The sequence below is a fragment of the Vulpes vulpes genome, chromosome 1 (assembly GCF_048418805.1).
Source record: "Vulpes vulpes isolate BD-2025 chromosome 1, VulVul3, whole genome shotgun sequence".
NCBI lineage: Eukaryota > Metazoa > Chordata > Mammalia > Carnivora > Canidae > Vulpes > Vulpes vulpes.
In genome coordinates, this window is record NC_132780.1 from 92,129,825 (window position 1) to 92,157,617 (window position 27,793).

Sequence of the window (27,793 nt, forward strand, 5' to 3'; positions counted from 1 at the left end):
GGGGATAAAAGACTCTAAGACATGTCAAACAGCTCAGAACCTGGTGATACCTTAACTCTGCTTGAGCTTCAGAAGAGCAGACGGGGCCACGGAGACTGGAGACTTTCTCTGGGCAAGGTTGGGCAGCGGTTCCTCTATGCCAGGGTTCCCTGATTAGTCATGAACTTGAGAAACCTGAATGGCCCCAAAAGGGAATTCACCGGAGGTGGACACGTTTGACTGTTGAGTCTCTTACAATCTGGTTGTTTTCCTCACTGGTGGATGAACATACAACCATAATAAGAAAGTCAAATTACCTCAGCACCCAAAGACAGAGATTTAGGTAACCACGAGACTGATTACCCTGACCCTTCATGAGTTCACTTTGAAAACCTCACTACTTTTTATGGGTGTACATCAGGCACTAATTTATGCGTGAGCTTTTCCCACAGTATAATGAAATAGAAAGGCATCAGAAACGATCAGGCATATAATTAAAATTTCAACATTCTTAGAAGATGTAATGTCAGCTTTGAGGCCACCAGGAAAATGTTGCATACTGTTTTTGCTATACCTAGAGATCTGTATTTATAAAAGATAACTCTTGGAATAAATGTAGTAGCCACATTTTATAATATTCCACCAATGAAGTTGTCATAGATTTATCCCTTTCAAATGTCATTTATCTATTGTCATCCTACTAGAAGGACCCAAGAACAGAGACAGGACTTTCTCCTTATGGTGTGTAACATAAATGAGGCTGGGCTAGAAAACTTTCCCAAAGGCCAAAATGTTACAAACAGAAAATAAACACTGAGAGCAGAAACAAATCTGAATGATGTGACTTACAGATATAACTCATCAATCATTACTTGGAAGTTCATTAAGTAGACTCGTCCTTGCTGACCTCTTGTAGCTTTGATAAGGCAGAGGCCGTGCTAAATAACCACAATTCAAGGGGCACCATTAAGTATTGCTCAAAGTCCATACCTGGTCAGGGAAGCTCAAAAGGAGCCCAGAAGTCCCACCCTTTTTGAGGTCTGCTGAGTTCCATTTTCTCTTCAAGGAGCAGCCTCATAGCCAGATGAATATCATCAAGAACGCCTCCCCCACTTCAGTGGAGATCATCCATACTCTACATAACTTCACAGTATTGTCATGTCATTAAAATAGTATAAGCCAATATTTATTAAATGGATGCGCACATGGAGGAATGAGGGGTCTTTTGGTTCCAAAAGATGCTCTAAGAGGAGGACACCAGAATCATAAAGGCACAGAACAGTGGAGCAAGTTAGGGTATTGCAGGTAATTTGGTGTGGCTGGTGAACAAGGTGCATTTGGCAGAAGTGCAAAAGGAAAGGTCAGGCCCGACCATGAAGAACCTTGTGTTCCATTCCAAAGTTGTAATGCTACAGAACCCCCAGAAATAAAACTCTGTGTGCCAGTCCCGCAGCTCTGTGATTTAGGATGTGAAATGGATAGACTATCAGAGAATCAAAGCTGTACTTAGAGGCCATAAACCTATGTTACTCATAAGTTGGCCCATGACTCCTGACATTGATGTGGGTGTGACATATTTTCACTTCAGTGTTGAATAAATTATCTTATCAGTACTGGCAGGTTAGAAAAATGACTTCTCTCAATTTAAATGTTTACTCAGGAGTGTCTTCCTTTATGTTTTCCAAACCTGAAACATAATGCCTAAAAACTTCACAAAGATTTAAAAACAACTAGAAAATACTAGTTATCAATTGTTTTTGTTTAGGTGTGCTATTTCTCCTTCTTAAAAAAAAAAAAGTGTGAATTCTATTTTTTAGCACTCCTTTGCATCATCAAGATAGAAAAAAAGAAGGCAAATATTCCTTCATAAATCCTAATTTGTTAACTTAAGCTTTCACAACATGGTAATTCTGTTGCTAATGAGACTCTTGCAGCTCCACTTCATCAGGAAGTCCTGTTGTTTCTACTTTGAAAGAGTTTTGAGTTGCCCACCCATCTCCATATCCACAGCCAGCATGGGGGGGTGGGGGTGGCAAGCCCATCCTTCCTCACTAAGACTGCTGTAATTATGGTCTTAGTGGTCTCTCCAGTTCGATTCCTGCCTCCTTCCAATCTTTTCTCCTCTCAGTACTGATTTAATCTATTTGAAATATTAATAGGCCCATGGCGTCCCCTATTTAAAAGGCATCAAAAAACAAACAAACAAACAAAAAAGGCTTCAATACTTTCCCACTGAATTTCAAATGGAATCCATATTCCTTCCCAGGGCTTATAGAGATGAGGACTCCAGCTCTATGTACTTCTTCAATTTGTTCTTGACCACTCGCCTTTTCCTCACTTTTTTTTTCCCCAAACACCCTTGTCTTTTGACAATTTCAAGGAACTGCCTTTTTGGATGAGATTATTTTTCCATCCAAGGGGGTTTTGCCTGGAATACTGCCCTCCCACCTCAAGCCAACTCCTAAGACTCCACCTGAGTAGGTTCTGTGACCCAGACCCAACCTTACTGCCTTTCATAGCTTAATCATCAAATTTATAAGTACATATTTATTTATGTATTTATTTACTTGTTAATAGTGTCCCTCTCCCTGCTAGTCTGGGAACTCCAGAAAGGCAGGAACCCAGTCTGTATTCACCACCAGATATCTACATAGCAGCATCTGCATTCATTTCCTGAGGCTGCCCTCATGAAGGACCACAGGTTGACTGGATTAAAACAACAGAAATTTATCTTCTTATAGTTCTTTCTTTTCTTGTACTAGAAGTACAAAATCAAGGTGTTGTCAAGGCTGTGCTTCCTCTGAAGCCTTTAGAGGAGGCTCCTCCTTGCTTCTTGCAACTTCTGGTAGTCCTACATTATTCCTTGGCTTGTAGGGAATCCATGCCCTCATTTTCAAATAGCATTCTCTTTGTGTCACTGTGTCTTCATATGGCCATCTTCTTAAAAGGACAACCAGTCATACTGGATTAGGAGTCTCTTTACTCCACTATGATTTTAACTACTTACGTCTACAACTCTATTTCCAAATAAGGAAACACTTTGAGGTACTTCAATTAGGACTTGAAAGTATTAGGACTTCAATATATCTTTTTTGGGAGGACACAATTCAACTCATAATAGCGCCTAACAAATATTAGTTGAATGGATAAATAAGATGCCTCTTGAACTGATGTTTCTCATCAATATAAATGGGATTGACTGTAGTGTATTCTCTATAGGAGGCAAAGAGCTAAAGGCCAAAGCAAAATGTGTTATTTCTACATCTTTAAATTTTACTATGATTTCAAATTGGTAGAGGGCATGTACTCAGCAACTAAAAAGATACCAAAATCGATTCAAACATAGCCTTCTAGGAATCCCTGTTTTTCTAGTCACCATACACTGTCTGGGGATTGGCAAAGTAGAAATAGAGTTCCTACTTGCATTCTCCAGGCTCGGATATGGGCTGAAATAAAATACTCTGAGAGGAAAAGGAAAAAGAGTTTCCTACTACAGATTGTAGTGGGATCTAAAGAAATGTACTGACTACATCAATATCTAATATTTATTCATATTTAAATGATTTTATATATGAATATCTGGGATAATATGTATTTTCTCATAAGTCTTCTTTTTGTTTAAATTCAGATAAGGATTATCTGCAAGTTTGCAAGGGTAGCAGATGAGTGAGAAAGTTAAGAGTGTGGGTTCTGAATACAACTCCTCCACTTACTAGCTGTGTGAACTTGTACAACTTCTCTGTGCCTCAGTTTCTGCATCTGTATAATGGAGATGATAATGGAGGTACTTTCCATACAGCTGTTATGAGAATGTGTATGATTTGATTGTATAAAGCACATAGAATTGTGTCAGCCACATGGCAAAGCTTCAATAAATGTTAGTTACTGTTTTCATTATATACTAGCCATTTGCCTTGCTTCAGTTAAATATAACATGTAAAGGTTTTTCACGATATGTATTATATTTTTAAAGTCTTATGCAAATTGGCTTTTATTCACATTCAGTATCTACTTTTAAAATAAAATTTCTTAGTCTGTCATGAATAGATCTCACTATCAACATAACTTTTAATCACGCCAAAAGACTTCTCATGTCCTACTGAAACCAGAACAAACCCAGTCCTTAGAAGGCTTCTTTGCAGAAAGGTCAAACCTAACCACAGCAAGAAGCATCTATTTCCATTGATCAAAGGTAGATCATTAAAATTCCATAATTGACCAATATTACAAATGATACAGATAAATAAATTACTATCAATACCTCATCCCAAATTGATAAATATCCATTTCCGAAATACAAGCAGAGAGATAAGGGTGATGAAAAAAGATTACATGGCTTAATTTGCTCTGATTAAAAAGGGTTCAGAAATTAGCAGACCATCTCTGGGGTGACAGAGATGGGCTGATACTAGAATGTGACCTCCTTTGTCATGGTACAGCAGCTCCTAGATAATATTTTGATTTAATGACAAGGGAATGATCCCAAACTGATATATTTTCCACTTATGTATTCAGATAAATAATGTCAATCAAACAAAGGCTCTGCAGGACTAAAAGCTGGAATATTCCTTCCCCAGAAATAGTGTCCCAAACCACAATATCCGTTTTAAAATGTATTTCTATTAAAGGTGTTCACTACTCTGAATCCTTGTCAATGTACAGTGAGCTTAACTAAGCATTATCTTTAAAAAAATCCAAAAAGATGTCGCTGCAATCTTCGCTTACTACTAAAAGGCTAATAAAAAAAGGGGGGGGCTAATAAATTTCCAGTCTTTTCACTGGGTTTTTAATTTTTGTTTAATAAAGATAAAAGCAAACTATTAAAACACAGAGACTAACCCAGATACAATGTGGAAGGGGATTTACAGGCTGTGAATGCCAGGAGGAGGGGATTATCAAGGGCTATTTGGAGGCTAGCTACCCAAATTGTGGTGATACATGTGATTTACCCATAATGTAGACTTGCAGAGGAGTTGCATATGCATTTCATAACATTTGCAATGAAATACATTTTCTTTTCAAAAAATAGAATGACATGAGAAAAAATGTTTAATGTTTTAATGTTATTGCTCACTATTAATTTTCTTTAACCTATTTTGATAATTAGCAGAGCATTTCTGGAGGATCATTTAAACAAATATAAAACATGAATCAAGATGTCTGTTAAACCAATGAACATTATTGACAGCACATTCCAGAGCATAGTTCATTTCAGAATAGCAAAATTGCTTTGTTTCCTCCTAACAACAATGACCAAGGAAATTAAGTTACATTAACTTGAAATGAGTAATCCATTTTTTTCCAGGTTATTTCTTAAAACTGTTTTGAGTATGTTTCAGGCATTTTGAGAATTCTGTAAATCATATACTCACATTAAAGATAAGCAGAAGGGGCACCTGGGTGGTTCAGTCCATTAAACAACCCACTCTTGGTTTGAGCTCAGGTCACGGTCTCTGACTCTTGAGATGCAGCACCCCCTCCCTCCCATCACGCTCTGTCCTCAATGTGGAGTCAGCTTGAAATTATTTTCCTTCTTCCCTCTCCCTTCCTCTCTACTCCTCTCCACCACACACGTTCACCTGTGCATGATCTCTTTCTAAATAAATAAATAAATAATTTTTTAAAGCCAAAATCGATGTCGTCAAAGATAAAGATTTATATAGATTAAACATTGGGACATATGTCTGGACTATAATATCTAACATAACTTGTGTTTTATATCTCCAAACTCAAGTTGCCACAGACTGGAATATCCTAGTTTCTTATCAGTTAGTTCTATGGAGCTATGTTTTGGTAATATCTTCCATCTGTGATATTATAATACATTGTCTATTTTAATTTTCTTACAAGATGCTAACTACTCTTCACGTGCATGTGTCATATAAATGTAGAGAATGACAGGTTTTAGATATGAAAAGACCCTTGGAACTTTTTGTGTTAAAAGTGTTCCTCACTTTTGAAGGGTTGGGAAATATGATGCTTCATGGCACTGCCTCCCCATGTTCTCAGCTTCGTACTCAAATGTCTGATTAAAAATCAGAACTTATTGGTAGCACAGAGCAGTATTAACTCACTGATAATTATTTTCTGGCATATGATCTCCAGAAAAAAAAAAAAAACAGTTGATACACAAAGGCTCCAAAGAGTTAGAAAGATAGAGAGACAGACATTGGGCAGGCTGTGTCTTTTTGAGATATTCTCTGCTCCTACTAGATACAAACCCACACAGTGATCAGCTGATACTGCTTCTCCTTGAGTATTTAACCTTCTTCTTAAAAATAAAACAGAGATATTTAAAAAAATGATCAAGGTTGAAAGCAGAAGCCATTACAAATATAGCATATGTATACACACCCAAACAAACACTCAACCACCTATATATTGGTTACTCTGCTATGCGTTAAAGAGCTTATTTTGGGTTAGAATTAGAGTTACATTACAAAGTTTAATTTTAAAGCAAATAATTTTTTTCTTTTCATTTGGTTTGTGGGATTACAATACATTGTATAGAGCTAATCTTAGCTAATCTTAGCTGAGAAATTGGTTTTATCCCAAGGATAAACTGACATTAGTCCCAGGTAACTCACACAAGAATTATGGGACTGTAGCTAAGATTAGACCAGTTTTTGGTGACTTAGCTAAATTTCATTTCCTAAGGTTGGTTTGCAGTATCAAAATTTGTTATTTTCCAGTCCATTGACTAAAATATGCATATTTCTGATAAGATATGTTCTTCCTAAAATCTGATTGTTTATTATCCAGGACTTTGTGATCTCTCCAATATTTTAAGTTAACATTTTGATTCTTGCATGTTACCAATGATTTTTTAAATTTAATTCAAAGATGATCCTTATTTTCTTTTATAAGAAATTATCCTCCACTTTCCTTTTGTCCTTTACTTAATTTGTTGGTAGTATCTCAATTCTTTATTGTTTTTCTAGAGCAGATTTCTACAAATTAATCCTCTAGGATACAGTTTTCTTAGATCACAGTTGTGTGAACATATCCGCATTTAATTAAATACATTGTCTTCTTTCACTGGTTTCTTTTCCAATAATTGCTTTATTTTATCCTTTAGTAAAGCTAACCCTAACACCAGCCTCCAAAACTTGAGACTTTCAGGGCCATTTATCCTAAATTTGATTTCTGTATCTAATAAGGGGATTGTTTCAGTTATCTGCTGAAACATTAACAACCTAGCCCAAAATGATTTAAAACAGTCATTTTACTATTTCTCACAAACCTGAGGATTAGCTGGGGCTCAGCTAGATGCTTCTTCTGCTGGTCTCATTTGGAGTCTCATGCAGCTTCATCTATGGCAGAAGTGGCTTCATTCTGGCCTCCTGGTTGGAATGCTAGGCCTAGCTAGGACAACTGAACATTTCCCTCTGTGCATGGCCTCTTGTGATTTCTCCAGCAGAGTGGCCCAGCTTTTTAGATGGCAGCTCAGGATTTCCTTTTTTTTTTTTTTTTTTTTTTTTAAGATTTTATTTATTTATTCATGAGAGACACAGAGGGAGAGAGAGACAGAGACACAGGCAGAGGGAGAAGCAGGTTCCATGCAGGGAACCTGATGTGGGACTCAATCCTGGGACTCCAGGATCACGCCCTGGGCCAAAAGCAGGGCCTAAACCGCTGAGCCACCCAGGGATCCCCAGCTCAGGACTTTCAAAAGAGCAAAAATAGATACTGCCAAATGTTCTTAAGACTTAGTCCCAGAGTTACTTCCGCCACATTCCATTGGTTGAAGTAAGTCATGGGGTCAGCCTAGGTTTAGGAGGAAATAAATAGGACATGAGTACTGGAAGGTGCACCTTGTTGGGGCCATGTCTGAAGACCATCTACCACAGGGGTTATGTTTTCCTTTTTCTCCTTTAAGACCCTGATTTCTCTCTACTCCTTTTTCAGTTCTCTGCATCTCTGGTGGTTTACCCAAGCCTACGAATATTACCTTCTTATCCATAAACATGAAGAATATCCTACAGTGGAGTCCACCAGAGGGCCTACAAGGAGCTGAAGTTACTTACACTGTGCAGTATTTTATGTAAGTTGGTTCTTTTCCTTTTGGCTAATTTATAAACATAAGATTCAGATACCTATTAACTGTGCAAAGATAAACCATCTATTGTACTAAACAAGTGGGAAAAGAAAAGTTTTAGATATTCTATGCTAAATTTTCTTGGGATGTTCTGTTAGATTAAATTAGAAAACCATTTCTTGGTGAAGATAGAAACATTGGGTGATTAAGTGAGGGAAAGTTACTTAAATGGGGAAAAGAAATTGGTCAAAATGTTATTCCCTGGCTGAGAAAACAAGGAAATCCATCATCTCTGAAATGTCTAAACTTATTGGAATTACAGACATTTTTAAGTGAAACTGAGTGTAGAAGTCTGTGCTACTAGCTCTTCCTATAAAAGGTAGTAGTGAATGGACATTTTCACATTTCACATGTCCCGCAAAACTCATTGCAAGCAAGAAAGAATGCAAAGCACATAGATGATGCCCATCTTCAGAGAAACAAAGGAAACGACCAAACCCCAAGCCACAAGCTGTGGAACCTACAAGCCAAGTACTGTGAAATCTGAAGGAAAACAGCTGCAGAAACTGAAAGTGAATCTACCTTCTTGAACTCCAACAGTAGAACATAATTTCATAAGAATCAATGTTACAGTACAGTCTAAGGATGTGAATCTAAGGATTTCTCCTACCAGAAATTAAGGAAATGTCCCCATGAGCCCCAGTTTGGTGCCACAGAATGTCAGAGAAGGAGGAGCTGAAAGGGAAATCACGTTCAAGTTACACATTCCCTGTAGAGGGGCCAGTCGCCCTGTTAAAGTGAATGCATAAGCAGTGAGGTGGCTTGTATGATGGTGCCTGGGAGGCACCCTAGGGGACTGTGATGTCACTAATGTGCCTTGTGGCACATCAGCTTCCTGCAGTTCCAAAACTTGAGGATGGGCAGGCTCTCCAGCAAAGGAAATAATATGATTTGGAGAACAGGTGTGTGACACACCCTCACTCCTATACCCATTTGCCTAATATTCAGTAAATAGCTGGCCCTGTTCAAAGAATAATAGTCCCAAAGAATCTGGCATAGCATCTCTCCATTATTACTGGGAAGGAGAAAGACACACACACACACACACACACACACACAGTGAAAAGTTCCTGAAAAACTTTCTCATGGAAATAGGAGAAAAATTCAGAGGAATAATTGTTCAGAGTTTGAGTCCATACACATGATCTCTAATGGTAAATCTGAAGGAAAGGAAAGGAGAAGAGAGGGGAGGGGACAGGAGGAGAGGGGAGGGGAGTGGAGGGGAAGGGAGAGGAGGGAAGGAAGGGAGAAGAAAGAGAGAGAAAGAAAGCAGTTAAAGAAAAGATTCTAAGACAAGAGGAAGAATTTTTTTAAGCAAGTGGGTGGAGCTTAGGGAAAAGATGGAAGATCAAAATAGTATATAGAGAGTAAAACCCTATGGCTAACTGATAATAGTAAGTGATAATGTAACAAGTGATAATGACTCTCTGGACTCTCTGGAATTGTGCATTGTAAATGCAGGCTCAGTCTAGGAAAATGTAATAAAAACAATAGGAAGACCTATCCTGGTGAGGTTCTGAACTTGAAGAAGATGAAATACTTTATGACTGTCATAGCAAAAGCAAGGCTCAAGGGGGGCAGGGGAGAGGATGATTTGTGTCTGGCAACACTCAACAAAAGACAGAGATACATCCTCTGCGGAAAAAAGGGGTGTGATCTAGGATTCTTATCAAGTTCAACAGATGTATTTTCAAGCAAGCGAGATGTCAGGGTAGCACTCCCCTGAGATCTTCTTGAGGGGGATAAAACCACTAACTAAAGATGATATCCGCTGACAGAGGTAAAGATGAACCTGAACAAAGACCTTAGTACTGACAAGATTATTTGTTATTGTAGAAAAACTGTTACGCATATTGAGACCATCTAAGTGAAGAACTGAGGCTAAATAATGATAGGAAATGTGGTTATTGAACTTTCTTGTAAATGCTTGAAACCTAGACAATAATATAACAGATTAGAAGATGGGAAAAAAAACTATAAGTGTACTAAGTTTCATGGCAGGAAGCCATTAAATGTGATCTAAAATGAAAATATTTCATCATCTTGATAACTAAACTCTCAATATTTTTCATAAACTATTATCTTAATTTAAAAGATCTTTTAGGAACTAATGTCTCTTGTGGTGATAAAACACTTGAACTACAGCAATTCCTTTAATTTCACTTCAATTTCTTTTTCTATTAAAGTTCAAATCAGGGGGCAGCTGGGTAGCTCAGTTGGTTAGGTGTCTGACTCTTGATTTTGGCTCAGGTCATGATCTCAGAGTTCTGGGATTGAGCTCAGGGTTGGGTTCCAAACTCAGTATGGAATCTGATTGGGATTCTTTCTCTCCCCACTCATACTCTATAGATAGATAGATAGATAGATAGATAGATAGATAGATAGATAGATAATAGAATCTTAAGAAAATATAAATTCAAATCAGGTTAAATTTACAACTTTGATTAAAACCATAAGTATGGTATGATCTAGTTACTGTCTGTGTATACAGCTATTTAATCATTCCTATGTGAATAAAGAAGCATAATGAGTTGTCCAGAATTATGAATGCCAAATGTTTCAGGCAAATAGGCTTTAGAGTGATTTGTTTCTGTCTTGATTACACATTTCTGATTGTTTGAATTTTTTAAAAGTACCCTATTTACAAAAAGAACACCAAAATCATTTTTCTCTAAGAAAAATATATTCTGATCCTTAAAGACAGTGAAATACTTCAGCAGCTCTTCACAATGACCTCATTTTCATTTTCGAGGAGTTTCTCTGAAAGCTGGTGTTTTAGGAAAGAAGATGTCACTGTGCAAAAAGAAATGGCTCTTGAGTTTGCCCTGGATTCCTTTTCCATTAGGTGAAGCAATGAGCTTGTTCTGTCCTTTACATTTTTATTTGATTCTAAAAAGGCTAACAAAAAAATTGAGTCATCATTACTCTGTGAGAGCAAATAATTGAGATAGTACAACTTTCAAGAATGAGTATTGAAAAAGAAACTTGCCATATTGGAGGTCTTACATGCTTATGCATGTCCAAGATGAACAGGAATACAGAGCAGTGTTGTGTCACCAGTAGGACTCCAACCTCAGCTCCAAGGTCACACAGTCCTTGGTTTGTAGCCAGGCTGTGAACTTAGCCAGTTAACCTTGGGCAAGTTACACATTATGCTTTTACACTTTGGAGTGAAGTTTGTTTCCAAGTAAAAAATGAATTTTAACAAAAGTTTGAATTCTACCTGCCGAAAGAATTTAATGCAGAAAATATACAGTGCAGTTCTACATGCACAAGCTGTGGCCCAAGCTTTGAAATGTGGTTCAAATCCCAGATATGTCTGTTATTAGTCATATCAACTTGAGCAGTTCCTTAATCTCACTGAGTCTGTTTCCTTATCCATAAAATGGGGTGAAAATAATGGCACCTGCCTCGTAGGGTCATTAGGATAATTAAATGAGATAAGGCATAGAAATCCTAAGCATCAGTCCCAATACATAATAACATAATAAGCACTTGATAAAAGCTTTATGGAATTAGCAGAAAATAGAGACCATTGAGGGCCTCACATGACTTTTTGTCATGCATTAACATCGTTACTGAAGTCGTCATTGAATGATTTATGTCTATCAGTTTATCAGGCGTACAGAGCATAATGCTCAGAATCCAGTAAAGAGTATTTTCTCCTCCATCGACCTCTGTCATGGAAAGCTGCCCTACCCTTGGCAGAGTAAGGAAATTAGGGGAGAGGAGATCAAATCGGTGAGGGTGATATTTGCCAAACTGTAAGTCAAGACTTGTTGATGGACCATGAAATCAATTTTGAAGCACATAGCTAGCATTATTTTTAATGGAAAGGACTGGAATGGTGTGAAGTAGATTGGAATGGATAATAACTGAATTCATGGCATGTAGTAAAGTTTAAATATCATCTTATGAAATCTTTGTACTAGTATGTTAAATATATGTATGTTTATAGGAGCTGGGTCACAATGTACAATGTATTTCTTCTTGTGGCTCACAGCCAAAAAAAAGTTGGAAAGCCTTAGGCAGTGGTGACTGCTTGATGGAAAAGTTGGTCAACAAGATCTGAACTGTATTTCTAATGTCTTTTCAGCAGGTATGGTACTTATGAAACAAGATACATTGTTTTCTGGAAATCTGTTGCTATATTATGAAAAGAGAGGATAGCCTTAAGCTTTGACAACACTTGAGAAAGTCCACATTTCCTCATCCTCAAGACATGCTCTTGCCTTGACTTATGTAATGTCTGTTTCTCATTCTCCCTCTTTAGCTGCAATTTCTTTTCTTTTTCTTTTTTAAGTAGGCTCCATGAGGAGCCTGTGAGGAGCCCATGTGGGGCTTGAACTCACAACCCTGAGATCAAGACCTGAGCTGAGACCAAGAATTGGATGCTCAATCAACTGAGCCATCCAGATGCCCCTTTAGCTGCTATTTCTAACTGTACTTTGGAACCAACTTTTTAACCTTGATGATCCTGGAATTGTATCTTAGGCTTTGCTGTGGCTCCAGGATAATTTTATTCACACCTATGCCTTCAATGAACAATTTTGTGCCTTTGATTTCAAAATCACTGCCTCCCACTCACATCTCTGTGCTGAGCCCCAGTGCCTACTGGGCATCCACATCTGGGTATCTTTCACATACCTGAGGTTCACAGGTGAAAAGCTGAACTTGTTATCTTCCCTTCCTCCCACCCCACCTCCCCATTTCTCAAACCTATTTCTCAGGATTCCTCATCTTGGTAAATGTTACCACTGTCCCAGATGGAAAGATATATCATCCTGAACACCTTCATCTCTCTCATCTCTTACCTACACTCCATTACCAAGTCCTGTCTCCTAATATTTCTTCCTTTGGTCCTGTCATCTATTCCACTGCCACCACCCCAGCCCAAGCCACCTACATCTTCCACCTGGACCACTGCAGTATCCCCTCAAGGGATCCCCAGGCTGCCACTCCTACCCCACTGCTTTCTCCATGCTACACCAGTTAGCCTTCTAAAACCCCAGCACACCTGCTTTAATCCCTTCATAGCTTCCCATGCAACCCTGTCTCTCTTCGTGGCTCTTCAACTCTCTACATCTCAGTCTCTCCCACCTGAAAACTGTTAAAAATATTTCCCCCTCCCCACTTGCTTTGAGTGTTGTGTCTTTAATAAAGAAAGGAGAAATCTATATGAACACCCAGTCACTATCATCACCATCACTATAATTACTGCGGCATGCACTCCAATCTAGTGAATTTTCCCTAGAACCCTTGATAACAAGTACATTTTAAAATTTTATGGAAATGTCAAGGTAATTTTTCTTCCAAGAAAAAAAATGACTAATTTTCTAAAAATAGCCCATCAAATTGACCTTCACAGACATGGTGGACTAAAAATCTTACATAGATAATTACTAGAAGAACTGATCACACAACATGTAAATTTTTACTGTAACCCAAGAATAATAAAAAAAATACATGCTCTCAAAATGTGCTATCCATATTATAATTCACAGAAAAGAGAGGTGATTGCAGAAATTCTGACTCATACTCCTGACAGCTAATGAAAAAAATTGCTAGCAGCAAACATGGATTCTTCTTATCTCAATGACAGGCACTTTTGTTCTGAAGTGAAGGTCTGAACTTCCATTCAATTTTGTATAATGACTGTTTTTCCCCCCTATTAGGATCACAGAAGGCACGTCATTATTAATTCAGTTTCTTTCTCAGCAGATATGGGCAAAAGAAATGGCTGAGTAAATCCGAATGTAGAAATATCAATAGGACCTGCTGTGATCTCTCTGTGGAAACTTCTGATTATGAACATCAATATTATGCCAAAGTTAAGGCCATTTGGGAAACGAATTGTTCCAAATGGGCAGAAACCGGACGATTCTATCCATTCTTAGAAAGTAAGTAACATGATTGTCTGTAAATACAGAAAATATCAAGTTCATCTGACCGTCAAGTGTGACGTCTCGGCCTCACAGATAGCATTGCCAAAGAGGCCAGTGCTCTGGTGACTTTGTTCTGTTCTCTGTCCCTCAGCTGCTAGAGTGACCAGCCCACAATGCTCCACCTTGCTAGTACTCAGTTTCGTCTTTATAAGGAGAGGTTTGGCTGAGTCATCCCTAAGATCTCTCCCAGATCCAAAATTAACATTAGATGCCAATATTATCAAAATTCAATTTTGTTTCATTATTTAGTGAAGACTGTAATTTGAAGAACTGACAGGTTTTTTTCACTGCTGTGGGTTTATAAACCATGGATATAGGTGCACAAGATTGACACAAGATTGTTCTGCTTGCCAAACTAAGTCTCTTCTTGTTATGAACAGGTTAGTGTGATGACATCATTTCTAGTGTAACTCAGAATTCAGGCAACATCTTCCTGATATTTGCTCTTTAAATTTTTCCATGTCTTGTTCTGTGCTGATTCAGCCGTAGAGGACCCACTCAGAGCTGCCCTAATGAAGTTTACGAGTGCTCCTCCAGTCCTGGAGCTGGAACCTCTCCTTAGATGCCCTTCTTAGTATGGCACTGCCCCTTTCCATTTATCTGTAGGCCAAGAGCTAAGAATGATTTTTACATTGATATAAATAAGAATTGCAACAGAGATCATATGCCTATAGAGCCTAAAATGCTTCCTATCTGTACCTTTATGATAAAAATTTGTAAGCCTCTGCTCTAGATCATTCCAATCACATCTTCAAAAGTCTTTAACACTGCTTCATTCCTCCATGGCTGATTTCCACCACTTATTAAATCATATTAATGTTATTGATCACCAATTTTTCAAGTCACAGGAGTGTTGTAAACACTTTTAATTGTGTTTACCATCTGTTCATCCATGGGACTAGGAACTAAGTAAATACATACTTGAATTTTGTGTTTTAATATTGTGTCAGGGGTGTGAAATGACTGTTTCAAGATGTGGCAAAACCTTAGAGCATTCTGAGTCATCTCAACTAAGAGGATAGCTTTAGGGCTTTGATTCCAGTAGGATTATACTGTAGTTTCATACATAGTGATTTCTACATGTGAACATGATACCTCCCTCTCCCCACCCCTTTAAGCACAAATTGGACCACCAAGGGTTGCTTTGACTTCAGATGAGAAATCCATTTCTATTGTCCTGACGGCTCCAGAGAAATGGAAGAGAAGTCCAGAAGAAAGTTCTATTTCCATGCGACAGATATACTCCAACCTGAAGTATAATGTGTCCATATATAATACTAAATCCAATAGAATGGTAAGTCTGGAATGGAATGGGGGCCTCTAATCTGGTGACTTTCTGTAGCTAATGCTGAATAAGCAGCCCTGAGGCACGGGAATCTGTGAAGATGTGATATTCAAAGACATGCTAGACAAGACACAGTGGAAGTTGATATGTAAAATTCTCAACAGTGCTCTTCAGATTTCCCTTACAGAAACTCTGTCAGTGGGGTGTGATGTTGCTGTTGGGTGTAGAACGACTGTCCACCTCACTTTGATGGAGAACTTTGTCTTGCATATGATCTGTCAGTTACTCTCCAAGAAAGAAAGAAATGTCAGTGAGAACACAGGGCAAGGTTGAGCAAGAAATCTGTCCTTACATTATTATTTAAAATTGTTCCCAGAATGGTTCCATTTCCTGACCATGCTCAGCTGAGCTCAAGGAAAAGATTATTTTAAAGATATTGCTGAAAAAAAAAAAGCTTATAGTGATTATGAAAGATTCAGTGGTATCTCAGTGTTTTATTTCCTTCTGGAGCTATCTGTCTGGGGTGGTGCTGGAGTTCTTTGGCCCTAATTGCTGTTTCCCATCCCCTGCCCTAGTGGTCCCAGTGTGTGACCAACCACACACTGGTGCTGGTCTGGCTGGAGCCAGACACTCTGTACTGCGTCCTTGTGGAATCTTTCGTCCCAGGGCCACCTCGTCTTGCTCAGCCTTCTGAGAAGCAGTGTGTCCGCACTTTGAAAGGTATGCTTAAAAACCCTCAGCTGGTCTAGAGAAGGAAATCTGATAAAACTAGAAGTGTGGCAATTATAAACAAAGTTTGGACAAATCCAAATCTACCAGAAACAGGTTGGGACAAAAGCAGAGACAACCATCACCAGATGTGCATTGAGAAGCCTGGGACTCTGCCATTGAACTTGACCCGCATTAGGGTGTGTTTACATTCCCCCCGGGGAACTCTTACCACCTGTCCTGATACCTGCTTGCCAATAATCTTAATCCGTGGGAAAATGACAATTAAGAATTTTTACACGCATCTTTTTTTTTAATTGTCATCCCTTTCATCAGTAGAAATTCTGTGGTCCTCCAGAACATCAAGTTTTAGTGCTAGAAACAAAACATTACCCTAAAAACACTTGAAGACGCTAGCTTTTGCTCACTCTCAGGAATACAGATTACAGGCTCCACAAGTTGCATTCAGATATCACTCACTGGCTGCAAAAGCATCTGGGATCAGCAAATCCACAGTTACTCCCTCACTTACATTGCTTCTCTCTCTTTCCTTTTGTCTCTTCATTTTTTTCTGAATTTGGCTGAAGACTGTCATTCTTGTTAGGAGAGAAAAGAGTTCGGAACTTGGCATTTGTATATTTGTTCTTCCTGAAGGGTGAGAAGACCTTGAACTCAAAACCTAAACATTGCAAATAAACTCTGACATTTACCTTCATCAAATGGCTCATGATTCATTATTCCTCCATTTCCCTCTTCCAAACATGCTGTCCTAGAACTAATGTCACACCTTTTCCCCCATCACCAGCTGTGGGATGGCCATGGTGATAAGACTCCTGCTTTCCTCTTCCCTCTCACTGAGCCCATCACAAGATGAAACTGTCTTAAAGAATATAAAGGGGATTTTGTGAGTACCTATTGAAAGTGAAAAGCTTTATTTTTGAATCTCTATCCTTTCATACTTTCCCCTTAAAATGAAGGCTTCCTTGCCATATGTCAAAGAAAACTGAAATGCTAAGCAAGCAAAAGACAAAACAAAGCAGATTGGCCACTCTCGGCATACACCAGCTCAGCCACCTCCCTACACACATCCCAAGCTCCAGACCTACCCAAAAAGTCTAGAAGGTGATGCCATACATTCCTGTCTTCTACTTAATATTTGGAAAAGGTTGAGTCAAATGTGTATATGGAAAAGTGGGGGCAGCTTAATAGGATCTTATCAAGAGGGTTCCCATTTTGAGTTTAAAGTGTATATGTTGCTTGAATATTAGACACACTTAGCTTCAAATATAAGACCTGCATGAGTCTCATAACCAGACATAAAATGTTGGAATATCTGCTGAAAGTGCCGTGTTGAAGTCTACTAGTATTAGTGTATTACTATCTAAGTCTGTCTTTACTTTAGTTATTAATTGACTGATATACTTGGCAACCTCCCACATTAGGGACATAAATATTCATGATTGTTAGGTCTTCTTTTTTTGGTAATTTTATTTTTATTTTGAGGAACCTCCATATTGTTCTTCAAAGTGGTTGCACCAGTTTGAGCTCCCAGCAACAGTACGGGAGGGTTCCCTTTTCTTTTCTTTTTTCTTTTTTGTGTGTGTATTTTATTTTATTTTATTTTACTTTATTGTATTTTTTAATTTTTTTTACTGGACTTCAATTTGCCAACATTTAGCATAACACCCAGTGCTCATCCCGCCAAGTGTCCCCCTCAGTTCCCATCACACAGTCACCCCAACCCCCCACCCACCTCCCTCTCCACTACCACTTGTTCAATTCCCAGAGTTAGGTGTCTCTCATGTTTTGTCACCCTCACTGATATTTTCACTCCTTTTCTCTCCTTTCCCTTTATTTCCTTTCACTAATTTTTATATTCCCCAAATGAATGAGACCATATAATGTTTGTCCTTTTCCAATTGACTTATTTCACTCAGCATAATACCCTCCAGTTCCATCCATGTCGAAGCAAATGGTGAGTATTTGTCATTTCTAATGGCTGAGGAATATTCCATTGTATACATAGACCACAGCTTCTTTATCCATTCATCTGTCGATGGACACCGAGGCTCCTTCCACAATTTGGCTATTGTGGACGTTGCTGCTATAAACATTGGGGCGCAGGTGTCCCAGCGTTTCATTGCATCTGTATCTTTGGGGTAAATCCCCAACAGTGCAATTGCTGGGTCATAGGGCAGGTCTATTTTTAACTCTTTGAGGAACCTCCACACAGTTTTCCAGAGTGGCTGCACCAGTTCACATTCCCACCAACAGTGCAAGAGGGTTCCCCTTTCTCCACATCCTCTCCAACATTTGTTGTTTCCTGTCTTGTTAATTTTCCCCATTCTCACTGGCATGAGGTGGTATCTCATTGTGGTTTTGATTTGTATTTCCCTGATGGCAAGTGATGTGGAGCATTTTCTCATGTGCATGTTGGCCATGTCCATGTCTTCCTCTGTGAGATTTCTGTTCATGTCTTTTGCCCATTTCATGATTGGATTGTTTCTTTCTTTGCTGTTGAATTTAATAAGTTCTTTCTAGATCTTGGAGACTAACCCTTTATCTGATAGGTCATTTGCAAATATCTCCTCCCATTCTGTAGGTTGTCTTTTAGTTTTGTTGACTGTTTCTTTTGCTGTGCAGAAGCTTTTTATCTTGATGAAGTCCCAATAATTCATTTTTGCTTTTGTTTCCCTTGCCTTCATGGATGTATCTTGCAAGAAGTTGGTGTGGCCAAGTTCAAAAAGGGTGTTGCCTGTGTTCTGCTCTAGGATTTTGATGGATTCTTGTCTCACATTTAGATCTTTCATCCATTTTGAGTTTATCTTTGTGTCTGGTGTAAGAGATTGGTCTAGTTTCATTCTTCTGCATGTGGATGTCCAATTTTCCCAGCACCATTTATTGAAGAGACTTTTTTCAGCAGATAGCCTTTCCTGCTTTGTCAAATATTAGTTGACCATAAAGTTGAGGATCCACTTCTGGGTTCTCTCTTCTGTTCCATTGATCTATGTGTCTGTTTTTGTGCCAGTACCACACTGTCTTGATGATCACAGCTTTGTAGTACAAACTGAAATTCGGCATTGTGATGCCCCCGGCTCTGGTTTTCTTTTTTAATATTCCCCTGGCCATTTGGGGTCTTTTCTGATTCCACACAAATCTTAAGATGATTTTTTCCAACTCTCTGAAGAAAGTCCATGGCATTTTGATAGGGATTGCATTAAATTGCCCTGGGTAACATTGACATTTTCACAATATTAATTCTTCCAATCCATGAGCATGGAATATTTTTCCATCTCTTTGTGTCTTCCTCAATTTCTTTCAGAAGTGTTCTGTAGTTTTTAGGGTATAGATCCTTTACATCTTTGGTTAGGTTTATTCCTAGGTATCTTATGCTTTTGGGTGCAATTGTAAACGGGATTGACTCCTTAATTTCTCTTTCTTCAGTCTCATTGTTAGTGTATAGAAATGCCACTGACTTCTGGGCATTGATTTTGTATCGTGCCACACTGCCGAATTGCTGTATGAGTTCTAGCAATCTTGGGGTGGAGTCTTTTGAGTTTTCTATGTACAGTATCATGTTATCTGCAAAGAAGGAGAGTTTGACTTCTTTGCCAATTTGAATGTCTTTTATTTCTTTTTGTTGTCTGATTGTTGAGGCTAGGACTTCCAGTACTATGTTGAATAGCAGTGGTGAGAGTGGACATCCCTGTCTTGTTCCTGATCTTAGGGGAAATGCTCCCAGTGTTTCCCCATTGAGAATGATATTTGCTGTGGGCTTTTCGTAGATAGTTTTTAAGATGCTGAGGAATGTTCTTGTTGGGTCTTCTTGTTGAATAGACCCTCTAAGTATGATATAGTGTCCCTCTTCATCTCTTACTACAGTCTTTGGGATAAACTTTAATTATCTGATGTGAGGATGGCTACCCCAGCTTTCTTTTGAGGATCATTTGAATGGTAAATGGTTCTCCATCCCTTCATTTTCAGGCTGGAGGTGTCCTTAGGTCTAAAATGAGTCTCTTGTAGACAGCAAATAGATGGGTCTTGCTTTTTTATCCAGTCCCATAACCTGTGTCTTTTGATGGGATCATTTAGCCCATTCACATTCAGAGTTACTATTGAAAGATATGAATTTAGTGTCATTGTAATACCTATTCAGTCCCTGTCTTTGTGGATTATTTCTTTGGACTTCCTCTTTCTTTTACAGGGTCCCCCTTAATATTTCCTGCAGAGCCGGTTTGGTGATCACATTCTTTCAGTTTCTGCCTATCTTGGAAGCTCTTTATCTCTCTCCCTTTTATTCTGAATGAGAGCCTTGCTGGATAGAGTATTCTTGGCTGCATGTTCTTCTCATTTAGGAACCTGAATATATCCTGCCAGCCCTTTCTGGCCTGCCAGTTCTCTGAGGAGAGGTCTGCTGTTAATCTGATATTTCTCCCCATATAAGTTAAGAATCTCTTGTCTTGCGCTGCTTTAAGGATTTTCTCTTTATCTTTGAAATTTGCAAGTTTCATTATTAAATGTTGAGGTGTTGAATGGTTTTTATTGATTTGGGGGGAGGTCTTGTCTATCTCTTGGATCTGAATGCCTCTTTCCTTCCCCAGATTTGGGAAGTTCTCAGCTATGATTTGTTCAAATATGCTTTGTGGTCCTCTGTCTCTCTCAGCCTTCTTTGGAATCCCAATTAAATGTATATTCTTCCTTCTCAGGCAATCCTTTATTTCCCTAAGCCTTTTTTCATGGGCTTTTGTTTTTCTCTTTTTTCCTCAGCTTCCTTCCTTAGCAGCAACTTGTCCTCTATGTCACTTACTCTTTCTTCCACCTCATTAACCTTAGCAGTTAGAACAACCAGTTTGGATTGCATCTCATTTAATCTTTTTTTAATTTCGGCCTGATTAGATCTCAATTCTGCAGTAATGAAGTCTCTTTCTCTTGTAGTGAATTCTTTCTTCTAGTGCAGAGTGGCTGTATGAGTGGGCTGAGTCAAAAATATCAACCATGACCTAAGTAAAATACACCCTAGATGATTCCAAAGAGGTCAGAGACCAGAAAATAAAAGAAAAAGAAGGACAGAACAAAATAAAACAAAAAGACTACTAAAGTGAAAATTTTTAAAACAAAGTAGTATAGGGGGGATCCCTGGGTGGCTCAGTGGTTTAGCGCCTGCCTTTGGCCCAGGCCGTGATCCTGGAGTCCCGGGATCGAGCCCCACGTGAGGCTCCTGGCATGGACCCTGCTTCTCTCCCTCTGCCTATGTCTCTGCCTCTCTCTCTCTCTCTTTCTCTCTATCATAAATAAATAAAATCTTCAAAAAAATAAATAAAACAAAGTAGTATAAGTAAGAAGCCAAAAACTGAAAACAAAGAAGAAAAAAGTAATGAGGAAGGGGGGGTGGAGATGATGGTGGTGAGAAAGTGGTAGTGGAAAAAGAATGTAGTCTCTCTGAGGGGTCCTAGAGGGTGATCCTCTTGGTTCTGAGTGTATTTTGTTCTGTATATTAGAATATGCTCAGTCCCAAATTTATATAAACCAGCAATACTTATGTAAAAGCCCAACATTGACCTCAAAAACATAAACAAGATAAAAGAGGGGGACAGAATGGGAAGGAAAACAATATAATCTCACAGAATGAACCATCACGGTGTCCCACTTGGTTCTGGGTACATGTTGGTCATGTTTTAGACGGTACTAACTTCCACCATTTTAAAACAAAATGAGGCAGAAAAAACAAAAAACAAAAACCCATATCTCTTATCTACCAAAATTAAATTGAATATATTGAAGGGAATCCAGAAGTGGAAAATATATCTAAAACATGTAATTGTAGAAATATGAAAGTCAAAAAGGAAAAAACTTAAAAATGAAGAGCTGGCTGGTAAAATATTGTAGTTAAGGTGGAAAAAGAGAAAAATATTGGGAATTTTTAGTCTGATATAAGAATGAGTTGTATGGAAAAAGGAAAAAAGAAGAAAAGAAAAAGGACCCTCTAGTTCTACATACTATTTTCACTCAGTCCTGGAGCTTTCTAGCACTGCTTAGTCAAGAACTTGCTCTTCCTCTGTCCTTCCAGCTGGTCTCTGGGGGAGGAGCCTGCTGTGCTGATTCTCAGGTGTGTGTACCTGGGGGAGCTGCCCCGCCCTCTGTCAGGTGCCAGGCTCAGTGTGAGACCTCTGTCCCCTGGCAGCCTCGCCCTTCCCAGGCACAAGGTGACACCAGGAGGAACAGCAACACTGGTGGGGGCCAGGTCTCCAGCTCTGGAGTCAGCTCCCCCAGGAACTACCGCAGCTCCCAGTCTGCACCGGCCTAGGTGCTCCCAGGGCAGCAAGGGGCACTGACCTGCACAGCTCAGGGGCGCCCGGCGGCAGGAGCGTCCTCGCTGTCCTGTGCCCTCCCTGCCTCCGCCTGTCCCGGGGGGAGCGCAGGATCCTGGCTGTGTCTGCTCGGTGCCCTGTGCTCCTGGAATTGCGCTCCCAGGGCCCTCTCTCCCACCGGGATCGGGCTCAGCCACCTCCGTCCAGAGCCTCCGCCTGACCCCTGGCTTCTCCCCGATGCCCCAGGGCTGAGCGCTTTCCCCCGGTGCCCCTCTTCTCATAGTGACCCGGGGATCTGGAGGCTTCCCTGCCCCTCCTGCGGTTCTGCCCAATCTCCCTGCTGAGCACGTTTGTGTCCAGGAAAACAAGGGCGCGGATTTTTAAAGTCCCCGCTTCCCCAGGGCTGGGCTTTCCTGCCCCGAGGCTCCCACCCACCCGGCTCCTGGCTCCTCCCCGGGGCCCTCCGCCACTTGATTCTTTTTTATTTTCTTTCCATCTTCCTACCTTGTTAGAAGTGAAAACTTAAAAAAAAAAAAAAAAAAAAAAAGAAGAAGAAGAAGTGAAAACTTTTCTCTCTGTAGCGTTCCAGCTGTTCTCTCTTTAAATCTTACGACGAATTCATAGGTGTTCAGGATGTTTTGAAAGTTGCCTAGGTAAGTTTGTGGGGCCAGGTGAGTTGAGGACCCCTACTCTTCCACCACCTTGCCCCTCCCTCCAGAATATCTGCTGATTGCGTTGTTGATGCAGCCATACAGTGAGGTCTACAAGTCCAGATGATTCTTGAAAACCAGCTCTTGTCAGAGAGTAAGAATTCTGAACATTATATGGTCCCATTCATTTGGGGAATATAAAAAATAGTGAAAGGGAATAAAGGGGAAAGGAGAAAAAATGAGTGGGAAATATCAGAAAGGGAGACAGAACATGAAAGACTCCTAACTCTGGGAAACGAACTAGGGGTGGTAGAAGGGGAGGTGGGCGGGGGGGTGACTGGGTGACGGGCACTGAGGTGGGCACTTGATGGGATGAGCACTGGGTGTTATGCTATATGTTGGCAAATTGAACTGCAATAAAAATTAATTAATTAATTAATTAATTAATGAAAAAAGAATTCTGAGACCCCCTTATCACTTTTCCTACAAGCTTCTCCATTTATAAATGAAAAACTGAATTCCTGAATGTAAGTGATCAGCCCAAAGCCACCTGACATTGCCAATATTTTCCCACCACATGGAATCATAACCCTCTATCCCCCCCTCCCTTTTTTTACAGACCAGACATCAGCATTGAGGGTTAAAATCATCTTCTGGTATGTTTTGCCCATATCTGTTACCGTGTTTCTTTTTTCTGCCATGGGCTACTTCATGTACAGATACATCCATGTTGGCAAAGAAAAACACCCAGCAAATTTGGTGAGTGCTTAGCGTGGCAGGAGTCACACACACTCCCTTCCAGAAAAGTAGAAAAGGAGACTTTAGAACTGACACTGGTCCCTTTTACAGGCAGAGTGGGTTTAGAGTTGATGAATTAAACAACACTTTTGCTACTAGATTCACTCAGTAACATAACCAAAGAGAAGGATTCCTCAGCTTTGACGATGATTTTACATGTAATGAACAGATTAGACTAGGTCTTGAGGTACACAAATAAACTTAAGTCAGGATCCATGCCTTTCCAGAGGCTCTGGTTAAGTTGGGGACAAGTATTTCAAAATGATGCACGAAGGCTAAGATGGAACCAGGCACTGAGGACTGTGAAAGTTCAGGGAGTTACGGGGAGGGTGCTGAAACCCCACAGGGGGGCCAGGAGACGATTTACATCTGGCTTTGATTATGAAAGTGGAGTAAGAGTTAGAGCACCTACTGCTGGCAGAAAACCCAGGGGAACCAAGGTGAGTGGATGTTTGGAAAACCACATGATACTGCTTGACCACAGGTTGCTGATAAGGAGCTACAGAAGTGAGAGTGGGAAGGAGGGGAAGGGCCAGGTAACAGGAGAATTGGGTCTAATGAACTTGGGCTTTGCATTCTCTTCGAAAAGAGAACTCTCTGTAGGGTTTTGAGTAGGGAGCGTCAAGGTCAAAATCAAGTTTTAGATCCAGATGGAGAGGGTCTAAGATAACGTTGGAGGAAGTAAGATTAAAAACAAAAAAAGCAGCTAGGAGACTCTGCAGTTGTCCAGGGAACAAAGAGGAGAGTCTACAAGAGGAGAGTGGGATGTAGGGCTGGACAAAGTGTGCAATGGGAACACATTTTGGAGGGAAACGGCCAGGACAGGCATTCACAGCAAGGAGAGCAGGAAAATATTAAGATGGAATAAACCTATACTTCTGGATGGTACACTGAAGGTTTCCCATGAGCTGGGCATATTTTAACCACAAAAATAATTTATCTGCAAATTATTAAAATATAACGTTTACATATGCATGATGCATACATGTATTCCTGTTTGGTTTTTAAATGTTTCTCTTGTTCTGCCTGCTTTTAGGCTTCAGAGGTAGCTTCCTATGGCAGAGGGATACCTACCTGGGAGGAACAATCCCAGGAGAATTGAGCACATGTCACTTTCTGAAGCCAAATGTTGTAAAAGAATGAGGCTAAAGGTCCTGTTTTGTGATGTTAAATCACATCAGGGGGTGCACAGTGAGGATTGAAACACAGCTCATGACAGGCCATCTCAAAGGGCACCTTCCACATATCCCCAGTACCAGTTTAATCTCCACCCAGTTTTCCTGGGTGACATGATTTAGAGTATGTCGGCCATAACCTGGCACATGGAGTGCCCTTTTTGGCCTCATTACAGTATGATTAGAATGGTATAGGGGGGAAGTGAGGAAAACCATCCCTACTCATGTGCCTCTTTGCCTCTTTACATCCAATTTTTATGACCATCCACATTTCATGTCCAGGGCATGTCCCAGTCAGGTCTGGGAGCACAGGTAACCACTGCCACCTGACAAATACGTCGTCAACAGTAATTAATAAAGCAGTTTCCAAACTATCTCACTCAGTGCTCGCCGCTTCATACATGACAGAAATTCTGAGTTTACGGAATTAAAAACTGAGCCTCGAAATTAAATAACTGCCCTGAACTCCCTGGGCCAGGTAGGGAAGGGGGCAATGACACCCAGATCTTTGGACTTGATACACACCCCCCAGGGACCACTTTGCACTTCCATATGCCTTTTTTGTATGTCTTGGGTCTCTTGCCTCCATGTGAATGAGGCTTTCTGTTTATTCCAAGAATAACTTTCACTTCCATGAGTTGGTAAGAATAGGTCTTTAGAACTATGTGATGACAGTATAAGTTCTACTTAACAGCTGTTTTTCATGTCTCTCTCAAGTGAAAAGGTGAAAACCGTTCTCTTCTGTCTTTACAGATTTTGATTTATGGAAATGAGTTTGACAAAAGATTCTTTGTACCCGCTGAGCAAATTGTGCTTAATTTTATCACCCTCAATATTTTGGAGGATTCTAAAATTTCTCAGAAGGATTTAAGTGTAATGGAAAAAGGCAACGATGTATGGGATCTGAATGAGCCCCACCAAGACCAGGAGCCACATCAGGCAGAAATGGAGGTGAAACACTTGGGGTATGCTGTACATTTGGTGGACATTTTCTGTGACTCTGAGGAAACAACCAAGGGCCTGCCCCTAACTCAGCAAGAATCACCCAGCAGGACAATGCCCACAGGTAAAGCGGTCATTGAATATGAGTATGCGGTAAGAACTGCTGACATCTGTGTGGGGCCTGGAGATCACGACCTCAATCTGCAGGAGGAGGTGTCCCTCCCAGGACAATTCTTTGAGCAACAGGCAGCTCTGACCAACCTGGGCTCCCCCACACCACTGTATTCCTACGTCCCTCAGCTGCGAGACTTGGACCAGCAGCAGTGGGAGCACCCAGACACGAGAAAGGAGCCAGATGAAAAGTCCTCCACCACACTGGTGGATTGGGACCCTCGGACTGGTAGGCTGTGCATGCCGTCATTCTCTAGCTTTGAACATGACTCAGAGGGATGCTCACATCCTGAGTACGAGGAGTTCACGGAGGAGGGCCTTTTGTCTAGACTCTATGAGGAGGAGGCTCTAGATGAGCCATCAGAAGAAAGTGAAGTCTATCTCATGAAATTTATGGAGGAATGGGGATTGTATGTGCAAATGGAACACTAATCCTTGAACTTCCCTTTGCCACACCCCTGCTGTTACAAGGCTCGTGAGTGTAAACATAGGAGTGATCAAACAATAAAGTACGTGGAATGAAAGACAGTTTACTCAGATTTTCTGTGTTGCTGAGAATTACTTGTTTCTTCTCTATTCTCATAGCACTTCTTTCCTTCTGCCTCATATGGGGGGTTGGTTCATGCATGTGGGTGTCTTGTGACGTCGGTGGGTACCTGGAATGAAGGCGCTGACCCATCATTTTGTAAACATTCAAAAATGTTTGCCAAATTGGATGAAGAATTCACTCAAGTGAACATGTATGGCTTTTATTTTCTGGGCACTTATCAGGTGTACAGCACCGTAAAAAAATATTTCATGAAGCCCATTCATTTTATAAATACTACTTTTTTTAGAATTTGGTCTCCTGTCAGAGCGATGAAATAGATCAAACAAATACCACTAAATTGGTGGTAAGTTGGTCATATTTAAGCCCAACCCACTATTCAATCACAATAATCCAAGTTCAGAGTGAATAAATCACTCACAGTTCTTGATAGCACACACTTTTGGCTACTTTAAGTGGCCATATTTATATTTTATGAGAATTTCTGGAATGTTAATATAAATTATTACTATTTTGTAGTCAGAAAATATCCTCTCAATAACTTAGTAGGCACTTTTAGTAGGAAACCTCCTGAAGGAAAATGCCACCTTTTATGATAGAATAGTACATTTTATTTCTGGAAATTTGTATTTTTTAAAAGATTTTATTTAGGGGATCCCTGGGTGGCGCAGCGGTTTGGCGCCTGCCTTTGGCCCAGGGCGCGATCCTGGAGACCCGGGATCGAATCCCATATCAGACTCCTGGTGCATGGAGCCTGCTTCTCCCTCCGCCTGTGTCTCTGCCTCTCTCTCTCTCTCTCTGTGACTATCATAAATAAATAAAAATTAAAAAAAAAAGATTTTATTTATTCATTTGAGAAAGATGAGAGTCAGTGCAAGAGAGAACAAGCAGGGGATGCAGTAGAGGGAGTGGGAGAAGCAGAGTCCCCATAGAACAGCGACACCCGCCCCCTCCATGTTCAAGCCCAGGACCCCGGGATCATGACCTGAACTAAAGGCAGATGCTTGACCAACTGAGCCACCCAGGTGCCCCTGCAAATATGTCTTTAAAAAGATACTATACAATGGAATATTATTTAGCCATCAGAAAGGACGAATACCTACCATTTGCTTCGATGTGGAGGGAACTGGAGGGTATTATGCTGAGTGAAATAAGTCAGTCACAGAAAGACAATCATCATGGTTTCA

At 40.0% G+C, this 27,793-nt stretch overlaps 1 protein-coding gene across 2 annotated transcripts in view; it reads left to right on the plus strand.

The window, feature by feature from the left end:
- IL20RA (interleukin 20 receptor subunit alpha) overlaps nucleotides 1-26,583 on the plus strand; it is a 39,631-nt gene extending 13,048 nt beyond the window's left edge. The window contains exons 1-7 of one of the 2 annotated variants that reach the window (XM_025997896.2): nucleotides 3,630-3,763; nucleotides 7,888-8,023; nucleotides 13,799-13,977; nucleotides 15,141-15,316; nucleotides 15,883-16,027; nucleotides 23,593-23,732; nucleotides 25,700-26,583. In XM_025997896.2, the coding sequence (XP_025853681.1) occupies nucleotides 7,947-8,023; nucleotides 13,799-13,977; nucleotides 15,141-15,316; nucleotides 15,883-16,027; nucleotides 23,593-23,732; nucleotides 25,700-26,491 (1,509 nt within the window). In that variant the 5' untranslated portion in view covers nucleotides 3,630-3,763; nucleotides 7,888-7,946 and the 3' untranslated portion in view covers nucleotides 26,492-26,583. Of the gene's footprint in view, nucleotides 1-3,629; nucleotides 3,764-7,887; nucleotides 8,024-13,798; nucleotides 13,978-15,140; nucleotides 15,317-15,882; nucleotides 16,028-23,592; nucleotides 23,733-25,699 lie in introns of those variants that run through there. The other variant, XM_072720063.1, reaches the window with a different exon arrangement.
- The last annotated feature ends 1,210 nt before the right edge of the window (nucleotides 26,584-27,793 follow it).